General features: G+C 38.2%; 2 protein-coding genes across 7 annotated transcripts; both read right to left on the bottom strand.

Annotated features, from left to right (window-relative positions):
* Window positions 1–314: 314 nt before the first annotated feature.
* On the bottom strand, window positions 315–3761 carry LOC103993579 (growth-regulating factor 3-like). Of its 4 annotated transcripts, XM_018829966.2 has the most exons (5): window positions 3256–3750; window positions 2862–3172; window positions 2606–2785; window positions 2037–2331; window positions 315–1086 (listed from the first exon to the last, which is right to left on the bottom strand). In XM_018829966.2, exons 2-5 carry the CDS (start codon window positions 3025–3027, stop codon window positions 627–629), a joined length of 1101 nt encoding a protein of 366 aa, XP_018685511.2. In that variant the 5' UTR covers window positions 3028–3172; window positions 3256–3750; the 3' UTR covers window positions 315–626. The 4 variants fall into 4 exon arrangements, with proteins under 4 accessions (XP_018685511.2, XP_064976266.1, XP_064976264.1 ...); XM_065120194.1 differs by having other exon boundaries at window positions 2817–3761; XM_065120192.1 differs by having other exon boundaries at window positions 2606–2779; window positions 2862–3759.
* Window positions 3762–5510: 1749 nt separating this feature from the next.
* On the bottom strand, window positions 5511–17492 carry LOC135582368 (protein GLUTELIN PRECURSOR ACCUMULATION 3-like). Of its 3 annotated transcripts, none has more exons than XM_065120181.1 (18): window positions 17344–17492; window positions 17129–17226; window positions 16151–16289; window positions 16033–16061; window positions 15370–15466; window positions 15223–15278; window positions 15006–15113; window positions 14331–14387; window positions 11749–11867; window positions 10044–10128; window positions 9320–9472; window positions 9073–9170; window positions 8825–8902; window positions 8633–8734; window positions 8453–8553; window positions 7349–7439; window positions 5896–5988; window positions 5511–5805 (listed from the first exon to the last, which is right to left on the bottom strand). In XM_065120181.1, the coding sequence occupies exons 1-17, from the start codon at window positions 17400–17402 to the stop codon at window positions 5932–5934; spliced, it is 1527 nt and encodes a 508-aa protein (XP_064976253.1). In that variant the 5' UTR covers window positions 17403–17492; the 3' UTR covers window positions 5511–5805; window positions 5896–5931. The 3 variants fall into 3 exon arrangements, with proteins under 3 accessions (XP_064976253.1, XP_064976254.1, XP_064976255.1); XM_065120182.1 differs by having other exon boundaries at window positions 11749–11840; XM_065120183.1 differs by lacking the exons at window positions 5511–5805; window positions 5896–5988; window positions 7349–7439 and having other exon boundaries at window positions 8633–8712.
* Window positions 17493–18113: the final 621 nt, after the last annotated feature.

Raw genomic sequence — 18113 nt, 5'->3', positions numbered from 1 at the left:
TTCAGAAACTTGTATCAAATATTTGGGTGATTTAGACTGATAAAAAATGAAGAATCACCACACAAACAAGCACATGGAGTTCTTAGCAAAGAGATTCTGAGTCTTGATTCTATCATACAAGAGAAATAAATTACATCTAGAACTGTGTTTTCAGTGTCTTCCATGTGAATCCTTGTGGAATCAAACAGAAGAAAACCATGGCTACACTGAATGCAGAGGCTACAAGCTCAATAGGTGAACATGTAATTGGAATTTAGTTATCAGGAGTGACTTCAACCTGGCTTGCAGTGACCTCATGATGAAACAGCAAACCATGAGCAACATTATTGGGCTCTATACATGTAAGTTAAGTCCAAGTGAAACTTTAGAAACTACACATTATAGAGTACTTGCAGAAATAAAAGAGTACAGAAAACCACACTGTAGAACTGTAAAGAGTACAGAATAACCACCAACATCCACTAACCTGGATAAACACTCAGAGGATGAACCTTAATTGCATGCAAACCACAACTCTCTAGAGGATACCATATGCTACAGCGAACCCGAAGAGCAGAGATCAGTCTGGTGCAGTCTTAGCTTTCATAGCCAAGTTTTAGGAAATGAAATCAGGTAATACTAGTTTCTCATGGGCTAATGCCACTGGTCTCAGATACCGAACCGTTTGGCTTGTGCAAGACGCTCGTCGGTGAGTGTGTCGAGGCTGAAGAACGGAGCGCTTCAGCGAGCGGACCACCCATGGAGGCCTCCCCATGGTGACCCCATCCTGACCAGTTGTTACTAGAACAGACCAGCTGCCCATCAGCGCCGTCATTGTTGCTCGCTTGTCTGGGCTTCTTAGCATCGTTGCCTGTGGAAAGTTTCAGGGAGAAGTCCGACGACAGGTTCCCAGGGATTGAGATAGAGAGGTGGGTGGCCGAAGCTGGATGGCTGGTATAGTTAACTGTGTCATTGGCCTCTTGCTGGGATTTTGGCCATTCATCAAAGAATTTCTGCAGCACATAGCCTTCGGCTTTGTTGTCTCCAAGGCAGAAGTTTGAACGATCGCTTTGGAAGCTCCTTTCAACTGTGTTGCTGTCTGAATCTCTATAAGAACAACATTACCAGAATCAAACTTTATTGTCTGAAAAAAAGAGCAAGAAGAACATCATTCTACGGAACGAAATTGGAGTTCAATACAGAAAGGAGGATGACACTGCAACCACCTACCGATGGAACCAATCATTTCCATCAACCACCTTGCAGGAAGAAGAGGGATGATTCTTGATCAAATTGATAAAACACTTTTGTTAGATGCTATCCGCCTAAATTCACTTGAGGATAGAATAGAAGAAAATTATATCTTCGCAAACAATCCTGATTATCCATAATACGATCTTCGCATTCAAAAATCTTAAAAAGGGTTGAGGTAATGGTCAATAAAATGTGGTGAGTTTCAAGACAATCCCTCATGCTTTACTTTAGCTGCTCTGCGTCTGGAAACTGCGTTAGCGATTCAAACGGTTTCAATATTGTAAAGCGATTTGAGTTTTATTTTTTTGATTTGTGGACAAAAGCAGGAATGGATGGTGGTAATGATGATTCAGATGACAACCCGAGGATCGACTGCTTCAAACCATTTGGTTCAAAGGGATCGATAGGATATTTCGAAGAGTCTCAGACGAGTTTCTCTTCGGTTTGGCTTTTAGCTGCCTTATCGTTTTCCTTCAAGCAAGCATATTTCCTTTATTCGAGCACAAAGAGGATTCATATGCAATTCAGCAACAATTTCTTGAAGAACATATGCATGTCTGAGCAAATCAGCCTCATTTTCGACGATCTATAGTTGTTTAATCTGCCATTGTTGCAGATGTTAAATTCTACTGTTAGCATGTCTTCTTCTCCCTCTTAATAATAAACTAAGATGATTTTGAATGCAGATTTAAATATCAGAAACAAATTTGGTCCGAAAGAAATGAAGTACTATTTCTGGCCTACGGCAGGCATGCGGTGCTCAAAATGTGATACAGCTTTCAAGTAAAAGAAGCAGATGCTACCTCTGATCCAGAGGAAGGATGTCGAGCGTAGGCAATGATGGAGACGGATCGAAATGGTTCGCTCGGGGCAAGCCTGCAGGCGAGGAAAGGGCAGCTTTGAAGCCATTGGTGGAAGTCGGTGTGGGGATTTCCACATGCTTTCTTGAACGGTTTCGGCCGCGGTGGACATGACGCTCACAGTACTTTTGGCCGACCACAACCTCTCTCGAGCATCTCCACTTCTTTCCGTCTGTTCTCCTGCATCTCCCGGGCTCAGGGTCGACGACCCACCTCCCCCAATACCCTGTCTGCAACCCTGGAAAATATACATGACATACATAGAAAGATAGATAGATAGATAGATAGATAGATAGATCGATGGAATCAGTCTTCTGTATGGATTAAAGAATGGAACAACAAGTTCTATGACAAGTGAAAACATGTCAGAAGCTGCGATGTAACAGAGAGAGATGTTGGACACTAGCTAGATCATCCTATGGTTCGATGGAAGACCTCATCCTTTGTCGAGGACAAGCAAACGAAGTAGTGCATAACTAGCGTAGGGAGGGAGAAAGAGAGCGAGGAGTTACAAGATGGCTGGAGCTGGTGGTAAAGCTCAGGGCGGTGAGAGAATGGGGATGCGCCGAGAAGGCTCCTTTTGATGGGTAGAACAAGTTCCAGAGGAACAGAAACCCCAGCGATCATGTACTTGTAGATCAAAGCTTGCAGCTCCAGTTCCTGCCACTGTGCCAACGTGAAATAACCTATCCCTGCGATCGAAAGGAGAAACGAGGGAGAGACCGACCAAGAACACTCGGGAGCTAGAAATCATAAAGAGAGGATTACTAGGGAATGGAGAGAGCGTGTTGTCGAGGCTGCTGTTGTGCTCAGGTCCAAGCAGACCGATAGCAGAGGCAGGTGACTGCTGGTGATCCAAGAACTGGAGCTTGGGGAGCCCTGCAGAAGGCTGACGGTCTGACTGCAGCCGGCCTCGCCATTGATGGGAGTCCATGAAGACACAACCGAGAGTCAGGAGGAAGGAAATGCCTCTGCTTCCACCACTATATCTTCGGTGGTCGGACTTTATACGGCTCCTTTTTGCTTGATTTGGTGGAAGGTTAGGAGAGGGGGGGGGGGGGGTTCCGGAGGTAGTTTTGCTGCAACAATGGAGAGGAGGATCTGTCGCTTCAGAAGAGGTCTGTGATAGATCTGCTGCCTCTTTCATGGAAAGCAAAGTTACCTTAACTCCGCTCACGCTGTAAAACACACACCACTGCTGCTGCTCTGAAAAGAGCTGTCTCACATGGGAGTTAAAAGACGAGGACAGGAAGACAGACAAATACTCCATGGAAGGTGGTGGGGGAAGATGGATGGATGGGATGGGATGGGATGGGATGGATCGACACATGGATACTTCTCCTTGCTGCCCAACAACCTGTGGTTGCTTTGGAGGAGGGGGAGAGGGGCAACAGGATGTGTGTCTTTATGACAAAGGCAAAGCCTCGGGAGTCGAGAGGGTCGGAGGAGAGAGCAGCAAAGTCAGGAGGTGGCTGGCTGCCGTGGCGCACGCAGTAAGTAGCTGGAGATGGAGGGGGTCTTCAATGGACCGGTCCCTGTCTGTCTCCGTCATGAGACTTCAAACTCTTCGCTCCGGGCATGACTCCAACAGTGGGACTCGATTAACTGATGCAGGTTTTCTTCCCCCTTTTTTTTGCCTTTTCTTGTCCAAGCACAACTGTTTGACCTGCAGTAGTACATCGAGTGTCTTCTGCACTCCATTTCATACAAGACGATCATGTTCGGATGGTCCCGTGAAGCACATCCCAAGGAGTAAGAGAGAGAGAGAGAGAGAGAGAGGTTGGCTCGGCTGCTCGTCCCCTTGCCAACGCCTCAATTATTATCAAAGCGAGGTTGGCTCCCTGCTTCATTAACGCTTCTGCTCCTTTTTTACTTACTTGTGCATGCGGATACCAACATAACAGTTCTCTCGCTTATTAATCTTGGCGACCAAGGGAATGCCCACTTTAAGACACCGTCTGGGTATGGATCACATGATGCGGCAGCTGCTGTCTGCAAGCTCTGCGTACGCGCATGACGATGTCGTCGTCGTCGTCGTCGTTGTTGTTGTACGAGGAAAGATCACCACTACGCCTTCTTTTTTTTTTTTTCCCTCGAGTCCAGCCAGATCAGAACCGGTCGCCCTGTATATTAGTATGACGCGAGAGGTCACTTACACGAGGACGATCGATCAAATGGCTTCGTGGTAGAACTCCTCCACCCACCGCCTCATCTGCTGTGCACCTGCACGTATTTAAGATAGGCCGTTGTTTTGTTAGCGTTGGGGACAAAAAAAAAAAAAAAAAAAAAGAAATAGGAGGATCAAAACTGTAAAAGAAATAAATAATCATAAAAAGGAGGCTTATACTACTAATCTGTGTGTGTGTGTGTGTGGGGGGGGGGGGGGGGGGTAATTGTACCACCGACTAGACGACGCAGTAAGTGAGGTGATAATGCGTGGACACTTACCACTCGTCAGCAGCAGCAGCAGCAGCAGCAGCAGGTTGTGTCTGCGGTTCGATACAGAGGAAGGCATGAAGGAACGGTAGGAGGGGAAACATGACACGACGAGACGGACAGACATCCAAAAGCAACTCACCGGGAGGCCTGCCGAGTAGGCAAGGGAACTCTTGTTCTGCGGGGCCCTCACATGCTGCTCCTTCCCCACCACCATCGATCGACACTTGCTCGAGAGAGGGAGATGCTTGGCAAGGGGCCACCACAGCGTCTCTCTCTCTCACTCTCACTGTGGGTGCCAAGAGGCTTCTCGACTTTGGTTGGGGATCGGGAAGATCCCATCCACGTCCCAGCATCTCTTTGCACCCATTGGTTACTAGCTGATGTTGATTTGACACTTCTTCTATCTCTGTTTGTTATGCAAGCGATTTGCACTCTGCTTCCGACCCAGGGACGGAATCCAGAGGCAGGCAGTCAGGCAGGGAACTAACTGCTTCAGGGGTCCCCTGGTTTACAGCAGCAAACATATAGCCATGTACAATTCTTTTTTTATAAGAAACACTTTTTAGGGAACTAACAAGCATGCATGCATGCATATAAAGGCAACACAAGATTTCAGGAAAAAATAATAATAATAATAATAATAATAATAAACTACGAAAAATTGTAAAAATATATAAAAAGCACGAAGACCAATATCATCTACCCTATTGAACAGCGTATAGTATAGCACAGTATAGTACGTTTGATATCCTGCATGCAATACGGGCAGGCCAGAAAGGATTAAGTAACTTTCGAGCACTAAATTATGATGTTTCATACTAACAGACACATTTGCCAGCCTTGTGACGTGCTTTCAGTGAAAAGAAAAAGGGGCAAACTGCCATAAAAAAAATCACGAATTCATTTTGCTAAGCGCTTTCACCTTCGGAAAAGAGCCGTTCATCCACACAGGCTATATTAGAGCTAAAAAACATAAGCTGGACTTACAAGTAGCCAATACATTAATTAAATCTTATCCAAAATCTTATCATACAAAAAGATGTCCAGTAAATGATTTGGGTAGCATTGATAACTTAGAGATGAAAAAGGAGTTAAATAGGAAAGAAATGGGGTAATAAAGAATCCTTTCCATCTCACTGACTAATGTTCAAGAAATGATCAAGAAAAATATAAGGGGATCTACTCCATGGATGGCTGGAGAAGTTACTGCGGTCAGCAAACCGGAGATATGACACGGATAGGTCGAGTGACACATCCAAATCTGGATAGAAGCCTGAAGGTAGCACCACGAATCATACATAGATTAGTTCAGACTCATATAGCTATTTATGTTAAAAATTGCTCATTAAGTAATCTGAATTACCTTGTCTATGTGACGATCACAAAGTTACATTCCAATTCACGAGACTAAGCATTTATACTCATCCAGTAGCTTGGGAATGTCATCCATACGCAACTGAAAGAATTTACACATCATATTAGCAACTGCCATAACTAATGACATCTGAATCCACAAGCTACCGAAAATAAATATCGCAACATGTCACTAGTACAAAAGCATGACCTTGATCAAGTTTTTCCATGGCTAATCAGAAATTAGTTATCGATTTTTAGGAAATCATTAAACTCAAGGCACTTCAACCTTTGCTGAAAGCTCAAGTCCTACGTGGTATCTCATGCTTCTGTTCTCCACAATATTTCATCCCCTCCTTTTAGACACTCTCAATCAATAATACATCTTCTGAATCCTTGCAAGGGCACTCCTGTTTTTACGTGAACTAAAACAAAATATCTTATTTCTGTAGTATCAGTGTCCGCATGCAATCTGACAAAAGCTCATTCATCCTATACAGGTACAGATAGTATCTTCTCATTAAAAGGCGACATTTCAGTGCCAAAGTTTCAAATACTGGTTGGACCAGTGCAAATCAACTTGTATTCACTGGTCCAACAAGGAACCAGTATGGTCAGATTAGGGTTTTTTTTTTTTTTCCCCTTCTTCAGTGGTACCAGGTTGTACATATCAGTATACTACCTAGTAGACTGGCGCCATAACAATCTGATAGCCTGTCAAAACTAGCATCGGAGTGGTATTTATATCCTTGAGCAATTCCACAAACAAAACTAGCTATTATGGTTAAGATGAAAACCATTTGGTAGGATTAATCTAAATTTCATGAAATGGTCAGAAGATTCAGTAGTTTACTAGTTTCTGGAGATTACTTTTAAATATAGGCATTCAGGAAAATAGAGTGAATCCAGCATTGGTGCCTTATATGCCACATAAAAATGGATTAGAAAAAGGAGTTCTGATTATAGTGGCATCTGATTCTTAATGCATGATTAAAAATATACTGTGGCATAAGCAAAAATTGGACTCCATGAGAAGTAACACCACAGAATTTGCAAGTGCAACAGTTTGCTATGTCAGAAGCCATCTAGCAAGTTAATATGATTTTTTAAGTTAATTCCAGCACCAGTTACTGCATTCTTACATTTGCCAATCAATTTATAAACAGTATTAAACGTGATAATTAGTTAGTGCTCTAAGAGGAGCTTGTAGTAGTAAAAGATGGTAGAAACATTTAAAAATACATCAAATCAAACAGCTAACAAAACCAATAAATAAAAACAAATTTGGCAGTCATACCAAAAAAGTATTAAATGGATAAAATCTCAATAAATGCATTACTAGGAACAATATATTCCCACATCAGTCCCTAAGATATCCAGTACTATGCATTGGTGACTGCTTCAAGAAAAGAAAATTCCAATGCAAATGGCAGTAGAAGAAAGAGAAATGAACCTATCTATACCTGAGAAGCACTTTTCAAATGGAAATAACGGTGAACCTTTTGTCCGGTGAGATTGGATATGGTGGATGGCCCATCAGATCTAAGGTTTTCTCTGCAGAAGTTCAGTTGCAAGAAACCGTCAAAAAATCACTGAGTTAAAACAATTGAAGAGATGGTGACAACAAATTAGCTTTCAGAAGTTCTACTAATGTTGGGTTAAAATATCATAACCTCACTGTCACGGACAAAATTTTAAACATAATGTTTAATGTAATGCTTATGTATGTCCATGTCTTTTGGTTTGTTCATGCTTTGCACAGCATGAAGAGGGATGGTCGAAGGCTTAACAACCCCATTTTAGTTGGGTTTGGTGGCCGTTTTAAGCTTGTAAATAAAGGTTGTGTCATGTGGACACTTGTGAGAGAATTCGATCTGTAGTGGACCATTTTGACCATTTGTTATGCAACCGTTCAGAACTTGTAAAGTCTGTTTGTAATTTGTATTGTTTATGAAGTGTTTTCGAAAATGTTTACTTGTGGATCCCGAGTGAGGCGTTTTCTCTAACCCGTTTTCTCTTTTGTAGGTCCTAAGGGACCATGGGAGGTTTCGGGGAGGCTGATCTTTGCGGATGGACACGCAAGGGTGCCGCACGACTTAGGCAAAACCAGCTAAGTCCGTGACATCACAGAGAATCTTCTCAACAGAATTTATATAGATAAAAGCAAAGCAGCAATCCTCCAAATCTAGGTCAACAAATATAAAAAATAGTAAATCTGGCAATCAATGGTCTTGGTTGTTAGAGAACTTAAAAGTGTAAAAGAAAAAGCATCTAAGTACTAGATCCAACTTTAGAATTTAAGAATAAACAAAACTAAGAAGAAAGCAAAATAGCAGCAATATGTATACAGTATAATGAAAATATCTGATAAGAAGCTAAAAGTTTCTATACTCAGCCATATCTTATATCACTTGAACATATAAAAATTCTAAATACTGATGATTGGTCAGAGACCAGACAAGCTACATTTGGTAATTCACTATCCTTGTGTTTAGCCTAGAAGGAAAAGAAACAATATATCCTTGCTAAAGGAACACAGAGAATCAGGTAATCAAGAAAAAACTTACAGGTGATGAATTATAAGACGTTGATAATCACGCAGCAATGGCCCTAGCTCCTGCAGCTGGATTGAACTTGCGCTTGATTTTTTCCAACGGTCACGGAGGGCCTGATTTTCCAAACTAGTAACTTAATCCCACACATAAAAGGATGAAAATAAAAACTCACCTAATAAAGCTAAAAATCACCTGAATGCATGCTAAATGATCCCTGGTAGGCAATGATTCTCCAGCCAGCCTTGATGATAATTCAAACAGTTCTTTGTCATCTACTTCATCAACAAGATTTACCTAACTTTTAGAAGAATAAATTAAAATGCTGACTCTCCACCCAATCTAAACTAGAAGTCCTTTATCATATAGTTCATTAATATTATGTACCTGAAAGTTCGAAGAAGAAATCATGATTCCTAACCTCTTTTGTAACTCAACTAATGGAGATTGTTCGTTCTGGTTTTCCTGCAAAAGATCAAAAAAATTGCATAGTTTTGCAGTAACATAAGATTGCAGTGTCTTCCAAGATTTAATTAACTTTTTAAAGTACAAAAACACTAAACAACACTTCATGAAGCACAAAAATAAACAAGATGCTTCAACACTGGTCATCTGTGTTGCAAGATTCATATTACCTTTAATGATGACTCAGCTAAACCATCTGACACTGTGACAGATTGACTTTCAGGAGGTGCACTTGGTATGGAGGGGAATCGCTTTGCAATAGGATCATCTACAGAAAGAAGCAAATAGAAGTGAGTGTAATAACTCTTACACCTACAAAGTTGTCCTTTCAACTTGAGAAAAACATTTCCAAGTAGAAACGGTCTATTGTCACTTGAAAAAAAAGAAAACTGTTGATCCACATTCAGATAGTAATACCTTCTGGGACAAGCCACCATAAATCACCAAATGTGGTTTTTCCATCAAATCCACCAAATAAGAGATAACGAGAACCTATAGAAGTCATAGAATGATATGCACGAGCTGCAGGAGGATCATTGCTAGTGGCCAGGCGCTTCCACTGAACAGAGACTGTTAACAGTAGAATTATATTACAAGACGCATTAAAAGATCATCAAGCATCCATGTTAGAGGTTGATCACGGAATTAATATATAGATATCTACAGGTCTGCAAATTAAATTCATGTGATTATGGTCTTAAAAAGCCAGGAGTTTAAGCATTTGAAGAAAAACTGACTAAATAAATACAAGTAAAATAAACCTTTTTTTAAGAATAATGTGCACCATGATAAAGGCTTAAAAGAGAAAGTCAAGAGAGGAAGCTATCTGAATTGAGGTACAGCTTGATTGCCTAGCTCCAAAAACATAACTTTCTGAAACCTATAGAGTGGATAGATGTTCTGAACAACAGTTTAAAATCCATTGAGAAACCACAACCAGAAATTATATGGACAAGGTCCAGGAGGGAAAAAAATATGTTATCACAGTAAAGTAACAGGTAATTGCACCTTCTCTGCGACATCATGATGAACATATGTACTGAAATCGAAACATCCCATGTGAAATAAAAGCTAAACAACATACTGCCCTTGCAAGACAATGATATTTCTTAAATAGAAGTGTTCCAACATACATGCATACCTCTGTCCAAAACGATGCAGTCATTGTGATAGATGTCATATCGACTCAGCCAGCCTCCAGTACCATGCCCACCAAACAATAACAGCTGAGTACACAAGACTGTTTATCAAGATGAGGAAGTTGGATAATAAGAATATAAGAAATTATAAGTATCACCTGTCAAACGTCAGACAAGCAAGAAAGGGATCTAGAAATCACTAAAAGCAAAGATTCAAGCCATCTAAACTCAAGCAGACAAAACAAAGAAATGGATCCAGAAGTCATTACTTAATGTCACTAAAAACTGTAGTTATTTGTTAGAAAAGAACTGTAGTTACTTAATGGCAAGAGAAATACTGCACAAGGTCTTCTATCATTTGTTTTATTTTCTCCATATTCCCTGTTTCTAGGTTGAATTATGTGAAATAAGTTTCTTTATATTTTCTGTTTCTGGATTAAATTATGTGAAATAAGTATAACCACCACAAAGAATCAATACCAGTAATTAGCATTGAATTGATAGATACTGAAAATATGAATAAGCCTTGAAAGTTTGTGGTAGTGGCGTGCTGCAAAAGAAATGCTCAGAAATTTTATAGCATTGTGAATTAAGATCTTGGAAATACGAAAGAACTACATGCTTACCATGAGAGAAAAGGCATCATTGAAAGAAATGTCAAGAATTTTGTTGTGTTACAATTAAGATTCTACCAAATTATTTAGCAAAAAAATATCATACAAAATACTCCATGGACAAACTTTTCGCTTGTCATTTCATCTTCATATCTTTCTAACATACTCTATCTGAATCTTAGCATCTCGGCATCAACAGAAAGTATATCACTACAAGAAAAACAAGTACTTAATTTGGAATATGCCAGCTTATTTTAGTAGTCACAAGACAGTGACATCTTTCAACAAAAATCACAAACTTGATCTAAGAAACAGCAAGTTTAAAATAGAGGACTTTATATTTGTCAACCATATGTTTATTAAAATTTTCTTTATGCTGAGTGTTTGACAATTAATATGATGAACAACCTGAGGAATATCTAAAACATGTGCCATGTATTCCTGTGAGTGCATTGTGCTACTTATGAGCACCATGTTACGCACAACAGGTGTACACAGTTTTTCATGCACCAAATCCACGCATTATGGTACACAGCATATGTTGTATGGCAGTACAGTACATGAGCACCACTAGTCCTTACGTGTGATCAGACATAAATGCATTAAACTTATACTGTTAGTGCATTCATAGGGTGTGGGCATGTTGCTATGTGAAGTCCAGGAAGCTATATCAAGTTTAGCTTCTTAAATGATTTTTTCAAAAAAAAATTGCTCATAGGAAGGATATCACAAAGTTGTCGAGCAACAACATGCAAATTCTGTGTAGATAAGTATCAGGAGGTGCAAATACTGCATAAAAATTTGGATGCAGATCTTGTGATACGGTAGGGACTTAGGGGCTTTCAAACCACCGTTCATTTGCATGCAGATATAAAGGCCCTAATTAACACATATTAGTTGATTGGATATCCCTCTCTTTGCCCTATAAGTGAAACATGGAAGGCCAGACAAAAGATGTTTGAAGTTACACAAATCCAAGCTAACATCTCAACTGCAGCCCACACATCAGCATCCGTAATGAATACATATCAATTAGCAACAAAAGAGAATATAGGTGAGAAGCATGAAAAAGAGCATCTATAATTTATTATACATAGTGCCCTCCTGAAGTAACTGTATGTCCACATCTTGGAGAAGGATTTTGTCCCGGAAGCTTTAATTGGGTCCATCCTGGTGTCTCGTTCTCTTCAACAATGAAAATGGAACATGAACCTAGTTAGAGGAGAAATTTCCAATATAAAAATAACTCGAGGTTTGTCAAGGATACTAACATATACATCATTAACATACATAAGCTTGATTAGGTAATCAAGAAAACGGTGTGTTGATGTCACTACTAGATGTCAGACACAGCCATGTTGCATCATGAAATTATCGTAAAACACACATTTCTACTACATATATTTGTGAAAAAGGTCTCCCATAGATACTGAACCACATGTATACGAAATTATGATACATTTTATATAACCAACTTAAACAACCGATTTAAGCCCTTTACGTAGAAATACTAAATCATACATCAAACAAGTTGGTAATCAAGCTTAGGGAATGTGTCTAACATAGCGACAAGGCCAAAAGCAATACCAGGTAAAATTGGTAAGCAGTACAGGCAGACATTAAAGTAAAAAAATCACTTGGCATCTTAACATACACAAATTATGACGGACAATTGAAATGAAGCTAGAGAACTCAATAGAACTAACCTGATATGACTTATAGCAGATGTTAAATACTTTGCCTCAATATATTTTTTGCCTGCAAATTATTTGTCCATCTATTCCCTTACTACTTTGAAATTAGATAACATATTTAACCATTTTTCAGTCGTCAGAAATATGTTGCAAACTGTAATCAAATGTGTTTCAGGGAGCTATAAACTTTTGTATAAATGTTCTGCAAACTCATATTGCACAAACTGAGCTGAACTTGTCAAAAATGTGATGAAATGGTAAACATGCAAAAGTCAAGCCTGACATTCTTCAGGCAATAACAAAAAGAGTTTCATTTTGATAACTGGAGTCTCAACACTATAAATTGGATAAATCCTACAGAAGAACGAGAGTTAGGGATCAGTGAAATGCAACTACGCCAGAACAAAAATGAAAAGGATACAGTCAATTTACCAACAAATAGATAAGTTTAGAGGTTAATATAAAAAATCTAGCAAAGTCATTGTGCATCACAAGGAATAAATGGCTCTGTGCTCAACAAATAGTACCCTACTAGTTGCTCATAATGATTAACAAGCTATCACGAAAACCCTGATGTGAAACGGTCCCACTAACATAATCAATTTGAACCATATACCCTAAAATGATTAAATAGTAGATCCATCTTACACTATTGACTATACAACAACAAGAAGTCGTAGTGTCCCAACTTTTTGGAGTTGGATAAGTGGATCTTTTGCAGTCACTAAGTTCTAAAAGGCAACATCTAAATCTTTATTTATAGTTACTAATATAGTGGCCTACCTCTACCTCTCCTTGTACCACTAATACTAGTTGTCTCACCTAGGGACCCTAACAACATCACGACAAAAAAACAAGTTTTCTCTTCCTGATTTTTTTCACTCTCAATATGTTCAACCTAATGTCTCGACACCAAGGGACCCTAACAACATGAATCACATACCAAGTATAAAAATTTGTGATGACATGAAATAGAGGATCGATGGATCAAGCCATGTCCACATTGGACCAAGATACTAGACGCTAATAGCTATCGCATAGTCATCTGAATCAAAAAATATGTCATACATATAATTTAACATCACAAAATTACCCATTTAACAAATAGGCTACGTCTCACTAGTCCCAAGAAGTGATCATTGTAATAGACATGACATTCTTGTGTTACAAGATATGCTCAACAGGGTAAGTAACCTGCTAGATGAACAACGCTTTATCTATGGCCTTGTTGCATGCTTACACAATATTTTACATAATAATGTTTGTGTCTGATCCAAGACCCGTCTATCTAACATGATTAGAAGTAAATACCAAGACTAGCCTAAAGTAGGCTTTTCATATAAACTTCAAGCCCATCTTTTAGGCAGGTTTATGTCTTTATGCATATATTCATGCCACCAAAACCTGCTAACTTGATGTAAAATTTGATGATTCTTGGCTGTATTAGGGATTCCCAACCCTGATTTTAAGGTACACGTTTAAAACAATGATGCCAAGGATGCCATCACTGTAAACAAGACTGTATTCTCACTGTTCAGGGTTAACTGCAAATACCCACAGTGCTACTTAGTTAAGGAAAAAGTTTTCACAATCTATGGCCATCATCTATTTACCGAACCCCTCCCCAACTTCCTCATTGTAATATAAATTGAATTGGCTCATGTTCTTTACTGATGCATTCAAGTCCTCTATAGAACTTAAAGTATATGTTCAATTATATAAGTAGTATCCAATTATCCAAAGGAGAAAGTTTCAAGAAGCTTAAGGAGAAAATTGCACTGCAGCATGATGAAAACAATAGGCCGAACTTACCTCGTAAAGGACAACCTAAGCAAACATGGAATATTCATGTAACATATACCTAGTTGACAATTCTTTTACAGATTAACAATCAAAACATGCAGTAATTATGTCGAGGACACAATGCATCCATGTGAAATTTGTTTAAGTTTTTATAAAAAATAGGTTGTTGATGATATACCTTCATCAATAAGACCTTTCAAGGCCCACAAATCACTCATAATAGGTCCACCACCTCCTGTCAAAGATGAGATAAGTAATCATGTCAATAATCGTATGCAGAGGCCGAATAGGTTGCAAGTAGTATTAATTGGATTTACATAAAAGAAACATGATATATGAGATATATGATGCCTTTGTGTATGAAGGGTTTCTGTATTCATCCATTATATAAACTGCAAACTTCACTATCTTAAGGATATCTATAGTAAGTTCCACATATGCAAGTATACAAAAGCACACTGCAAAGACGCATCAGAAAACATAACTTCTCATTGTGATTCAGAAAGGCCAGTGTAGTAAGAATTTCCAGCTAAGTGGCAATAAATTAATGGAGCTTCCAAAAAAACAAACTTTTGGTGACATTTTTCCCTGAAAAAAAGAAAAATGTAAACAAGACTTCCTAGTTCCTACAAATTAAGCAAAAATTATCTCTGATGCTTGAGTACTTAAGTTACAATCGAGTTGTTCTCAGACCTGTGCAATAATTGCCATGAAATGGTTGTCTCTCGAAAAACTAATAGTGGAAGCCAATTTTAATACCATGAATAAATATAATATGGAACAAAAAATTTAAAATAACTCTCAATAAGTTGTAAAACCATGTCAGTTAAAAATGCATGAAGTAATGATTTACCTCTTCCACCAAAAATTAACAATCGCTTCTCCACCATGGTGGCTGAGTGTCCACACCGAGGCTGTGGCACTGATCCAGTAATAGACAATTCCGTCCACTCAAGTGATACTTCGATATTAGAAGGCAAAACGTCATATTTCAGAATAATTATAACTTTTAGATTTTGTTAAGCAAATAGCACTTGAACAGCAGCAAAAAGATAAAGGATCATAGTTACTTGTATCCAAGATATACACATCTGAAAGCCACTTTTTACCATCCCAACCACCATACCTGCATTTAATTTTCCATATAAAATTTGTCATACAAGCTTAGTTAATTGGTCAACAAATCTGGCCAGCATCTAGCTACCAAAAATGCCTACATGACAATTTTTCGGTTTCCTATTGCTGAAGCAGCAGCAAACTCCCTTGGAGATGGTAAATCACCATAGCTAGTTAGTTCTGACCATTGCCATATATCTGGAAGGTAAATGTAGAAGTTAATTGTGAAAAAATTTAAAAAGTACTTTAAAAAATGAAACAATATGTTTTGGAAATATACGAAATTTAAAATTTTATAACTGAAAAAAGAAACCTGGAAATGACCATATTTCTGCATGTAGAAGAAATAAACTCAACATTTACATTTTACAGCATATGGATCAGGTAACATGTATCAATAACTATATGTTAGCATGTAAAAGCCACTTTTAAAGTTGACAAGAGTTGGACCTTATGTTCTTATAGAAAATATTCTGAACACTTGTAAAAGAGACAAATTACATGGAATCTAAAGCAACAATTGGACAAGCAAGCATTTTAAAGACGTGTGCTACACTGAATAGAGAACATCAGCTGAAGACCAGACGAGAATAAATTTAATTAAAGCATAAATTCCATCATCTAACGAATTGCTAATCTCAAGAAAAAGTGCTGATTTCATGGCAAGTCACTGCAAATTTGACAATAAATAATAATAAATTCCAGATAAATGGGCCTTTTAAAGAGCTTAAAGACCATAAAAAAACAGTGTAAAAAGAGTCTACCTGTATCAAGCATCCAAAAATCACCCATTCTGGAAAGCAAATATATCCCATAATTAGATAAATTTATAATTTATAATCGTGAACATATCTACAAAAAATATAAGGAAAAAATGCAAACCTTTTGCCACCAGAACGGCCCCCAAAGATGAACATGTTGCAGTCAATCGCAACAGCAACATGGAACGCTCTGGGACTGGGCCCTACTTGCTCATCAGAACCACTGCCAGTACACTCAGGAGTAAACCATAATCTATTTTCTGCAAAAGATCGAGGAAATACAAGTTTACATTAATAGGAGCTTCTAATAACAGCTACATCATAAGTTAAGCCGGTGAAAATAGCCACATGGAGGAACACAAACAATATATATAGAATGAATCCCATCTTGTATGCAAATTATATTAAAATGCAATGGAAGCAGAAACTATCTCAAAGGTAGGTCCTAGTAATCTCTAAATAGTTTCACCAAGTCTCTCAAAATCTAAAAGAATCACCAAAATGTAAGTCTGCTAATTATCCTTATGAATTATAATAATAAGATGATGATATTGTAGTGACATGACAGAGAGGACTAAGCAAGGAATAAATTGCACTATTCTAAACTTGCAATCAGTTAAGAAAATTTTACGTGCAACATAAAAACAATATTCACCTTAATTATTAGTTGCACAAACCAAAACGTTATGCAAATTATTATTTGTTCATCTACTAAGAAGAGGCTATTCGAGGGAATAAGATTTTGGATGGGGAAGAACATCGACCCAATTCCAACATAACATAAGCTCAATAAACCCTATACTATTACCCTATCTATTCCTCAATAATTCGTCTCTTTCTGGCCAACACTTTTACTACTTCACCTATACCTTCTCAATCCCCTCCCTCTCCATAAGATGTCTGCTCACTCTCCCCGTATCTCCCTCTTGATACGAGAGTGAGCTGGAGAGGGAGGAACTGGCAAGATCGGAGTTGTCGTTACAAATCAACGACCAAGATCAAGAATCTCAAAAGGCTTTTGTCCTAATCGAGCATGAAAAAGTGCAAAATTAGAACAGAGGAAACACAGAAATCTTTCGGGGGAGAACGGCGAAGATACCAATATCATACACGGCGATATCGTCCAAGAATCTTTTGTCGGCGAAGCCACCAAACACCACGACCTTCGATTTCCCAACGTTGACGGCCGTGTGACCGCTGCATCCACGAGAGCATGAGGAGACTCTCCGGCACAGGGAGATCAACCGGAAATGAAGCGAAGAAGAAAGAAGAAATCGCACAAAAACAGCGAGAGAAAGAGAGGCAATCGATTACCTCCGAGCAAGGGGCGGATTCCCACCGAAATCGAAGGCGTCGGCTTTAACCCAGTGCATCGTCTCGCCGAGATTCAAGAACTCGGCCCCAACCTCAAACCCCTTCGGGATTCAAGAACTCGGATTCAAAGATCTCGCCTTCGTTTAAAGTATGAGTTTATGAGTTTGACGAATGGGCCGGGCGCAAATCCGGTTCGGCCCGGTTCAACTCAAGCTCACATCGAATCGAACCGTGGGGCTGCCAATTCTTATGCACATTTTTCTTATGAAATCGAGGGGAAAATAATAAACTATAAATGATATATGGCCAGGATCTTATGGTAATCCGTCAAAATATTTACCAACTAAGTTATCGATCCTTTTATTATATATATATATATATATATATATATATATATATATATATATATATATATATATATATATATATATTAATATATATATTTTAGATAAATATATAATATTTTAATATTTTATAAATTTAATAACATAATTTTACTATAAATTTATCCAAAAAGATCTATATTAATAACAATAATAACAAAATTATAGAATCTAACTATTTAAGATCGACGATATTTATTTTTCTATAAATTAAAGTTTAGATTATAATCTCAAAATCCAATTGATCTTATAAAATTAAAATAATATCATTACTATATTCTTTGAGATAATAGTGATATGAGAAATTGATCAAATATATATATATATATATATATATATATGAACGATTTTTTAGAAAATATTTATATTAACCCCTCTTTTAATTTT

The sequence above is a fragment of the Musa acuminata genome, chromosome BXJ2-8 (genome assembly GCF_036884655.1).
Source record: "Musa acuminata AAA Group cultivar baxijiao chromosome BXJ2-8, Cavendish_Baxijiao_AAA, whole genome shotgun sequence".
In the NCBI taxonomy this organism is placed as follows: Eukaryota; Viridiplantae; Streptophyta; class Magnoliopsida; order Zingiberales; family Musaceae; genus Musa; species Musa acuminata.
The sequence above is the reverse complement of the archived record's forward strand: the minus strand, read 5'-3'. Positions and strand labels throughout refer to the sequence as shown.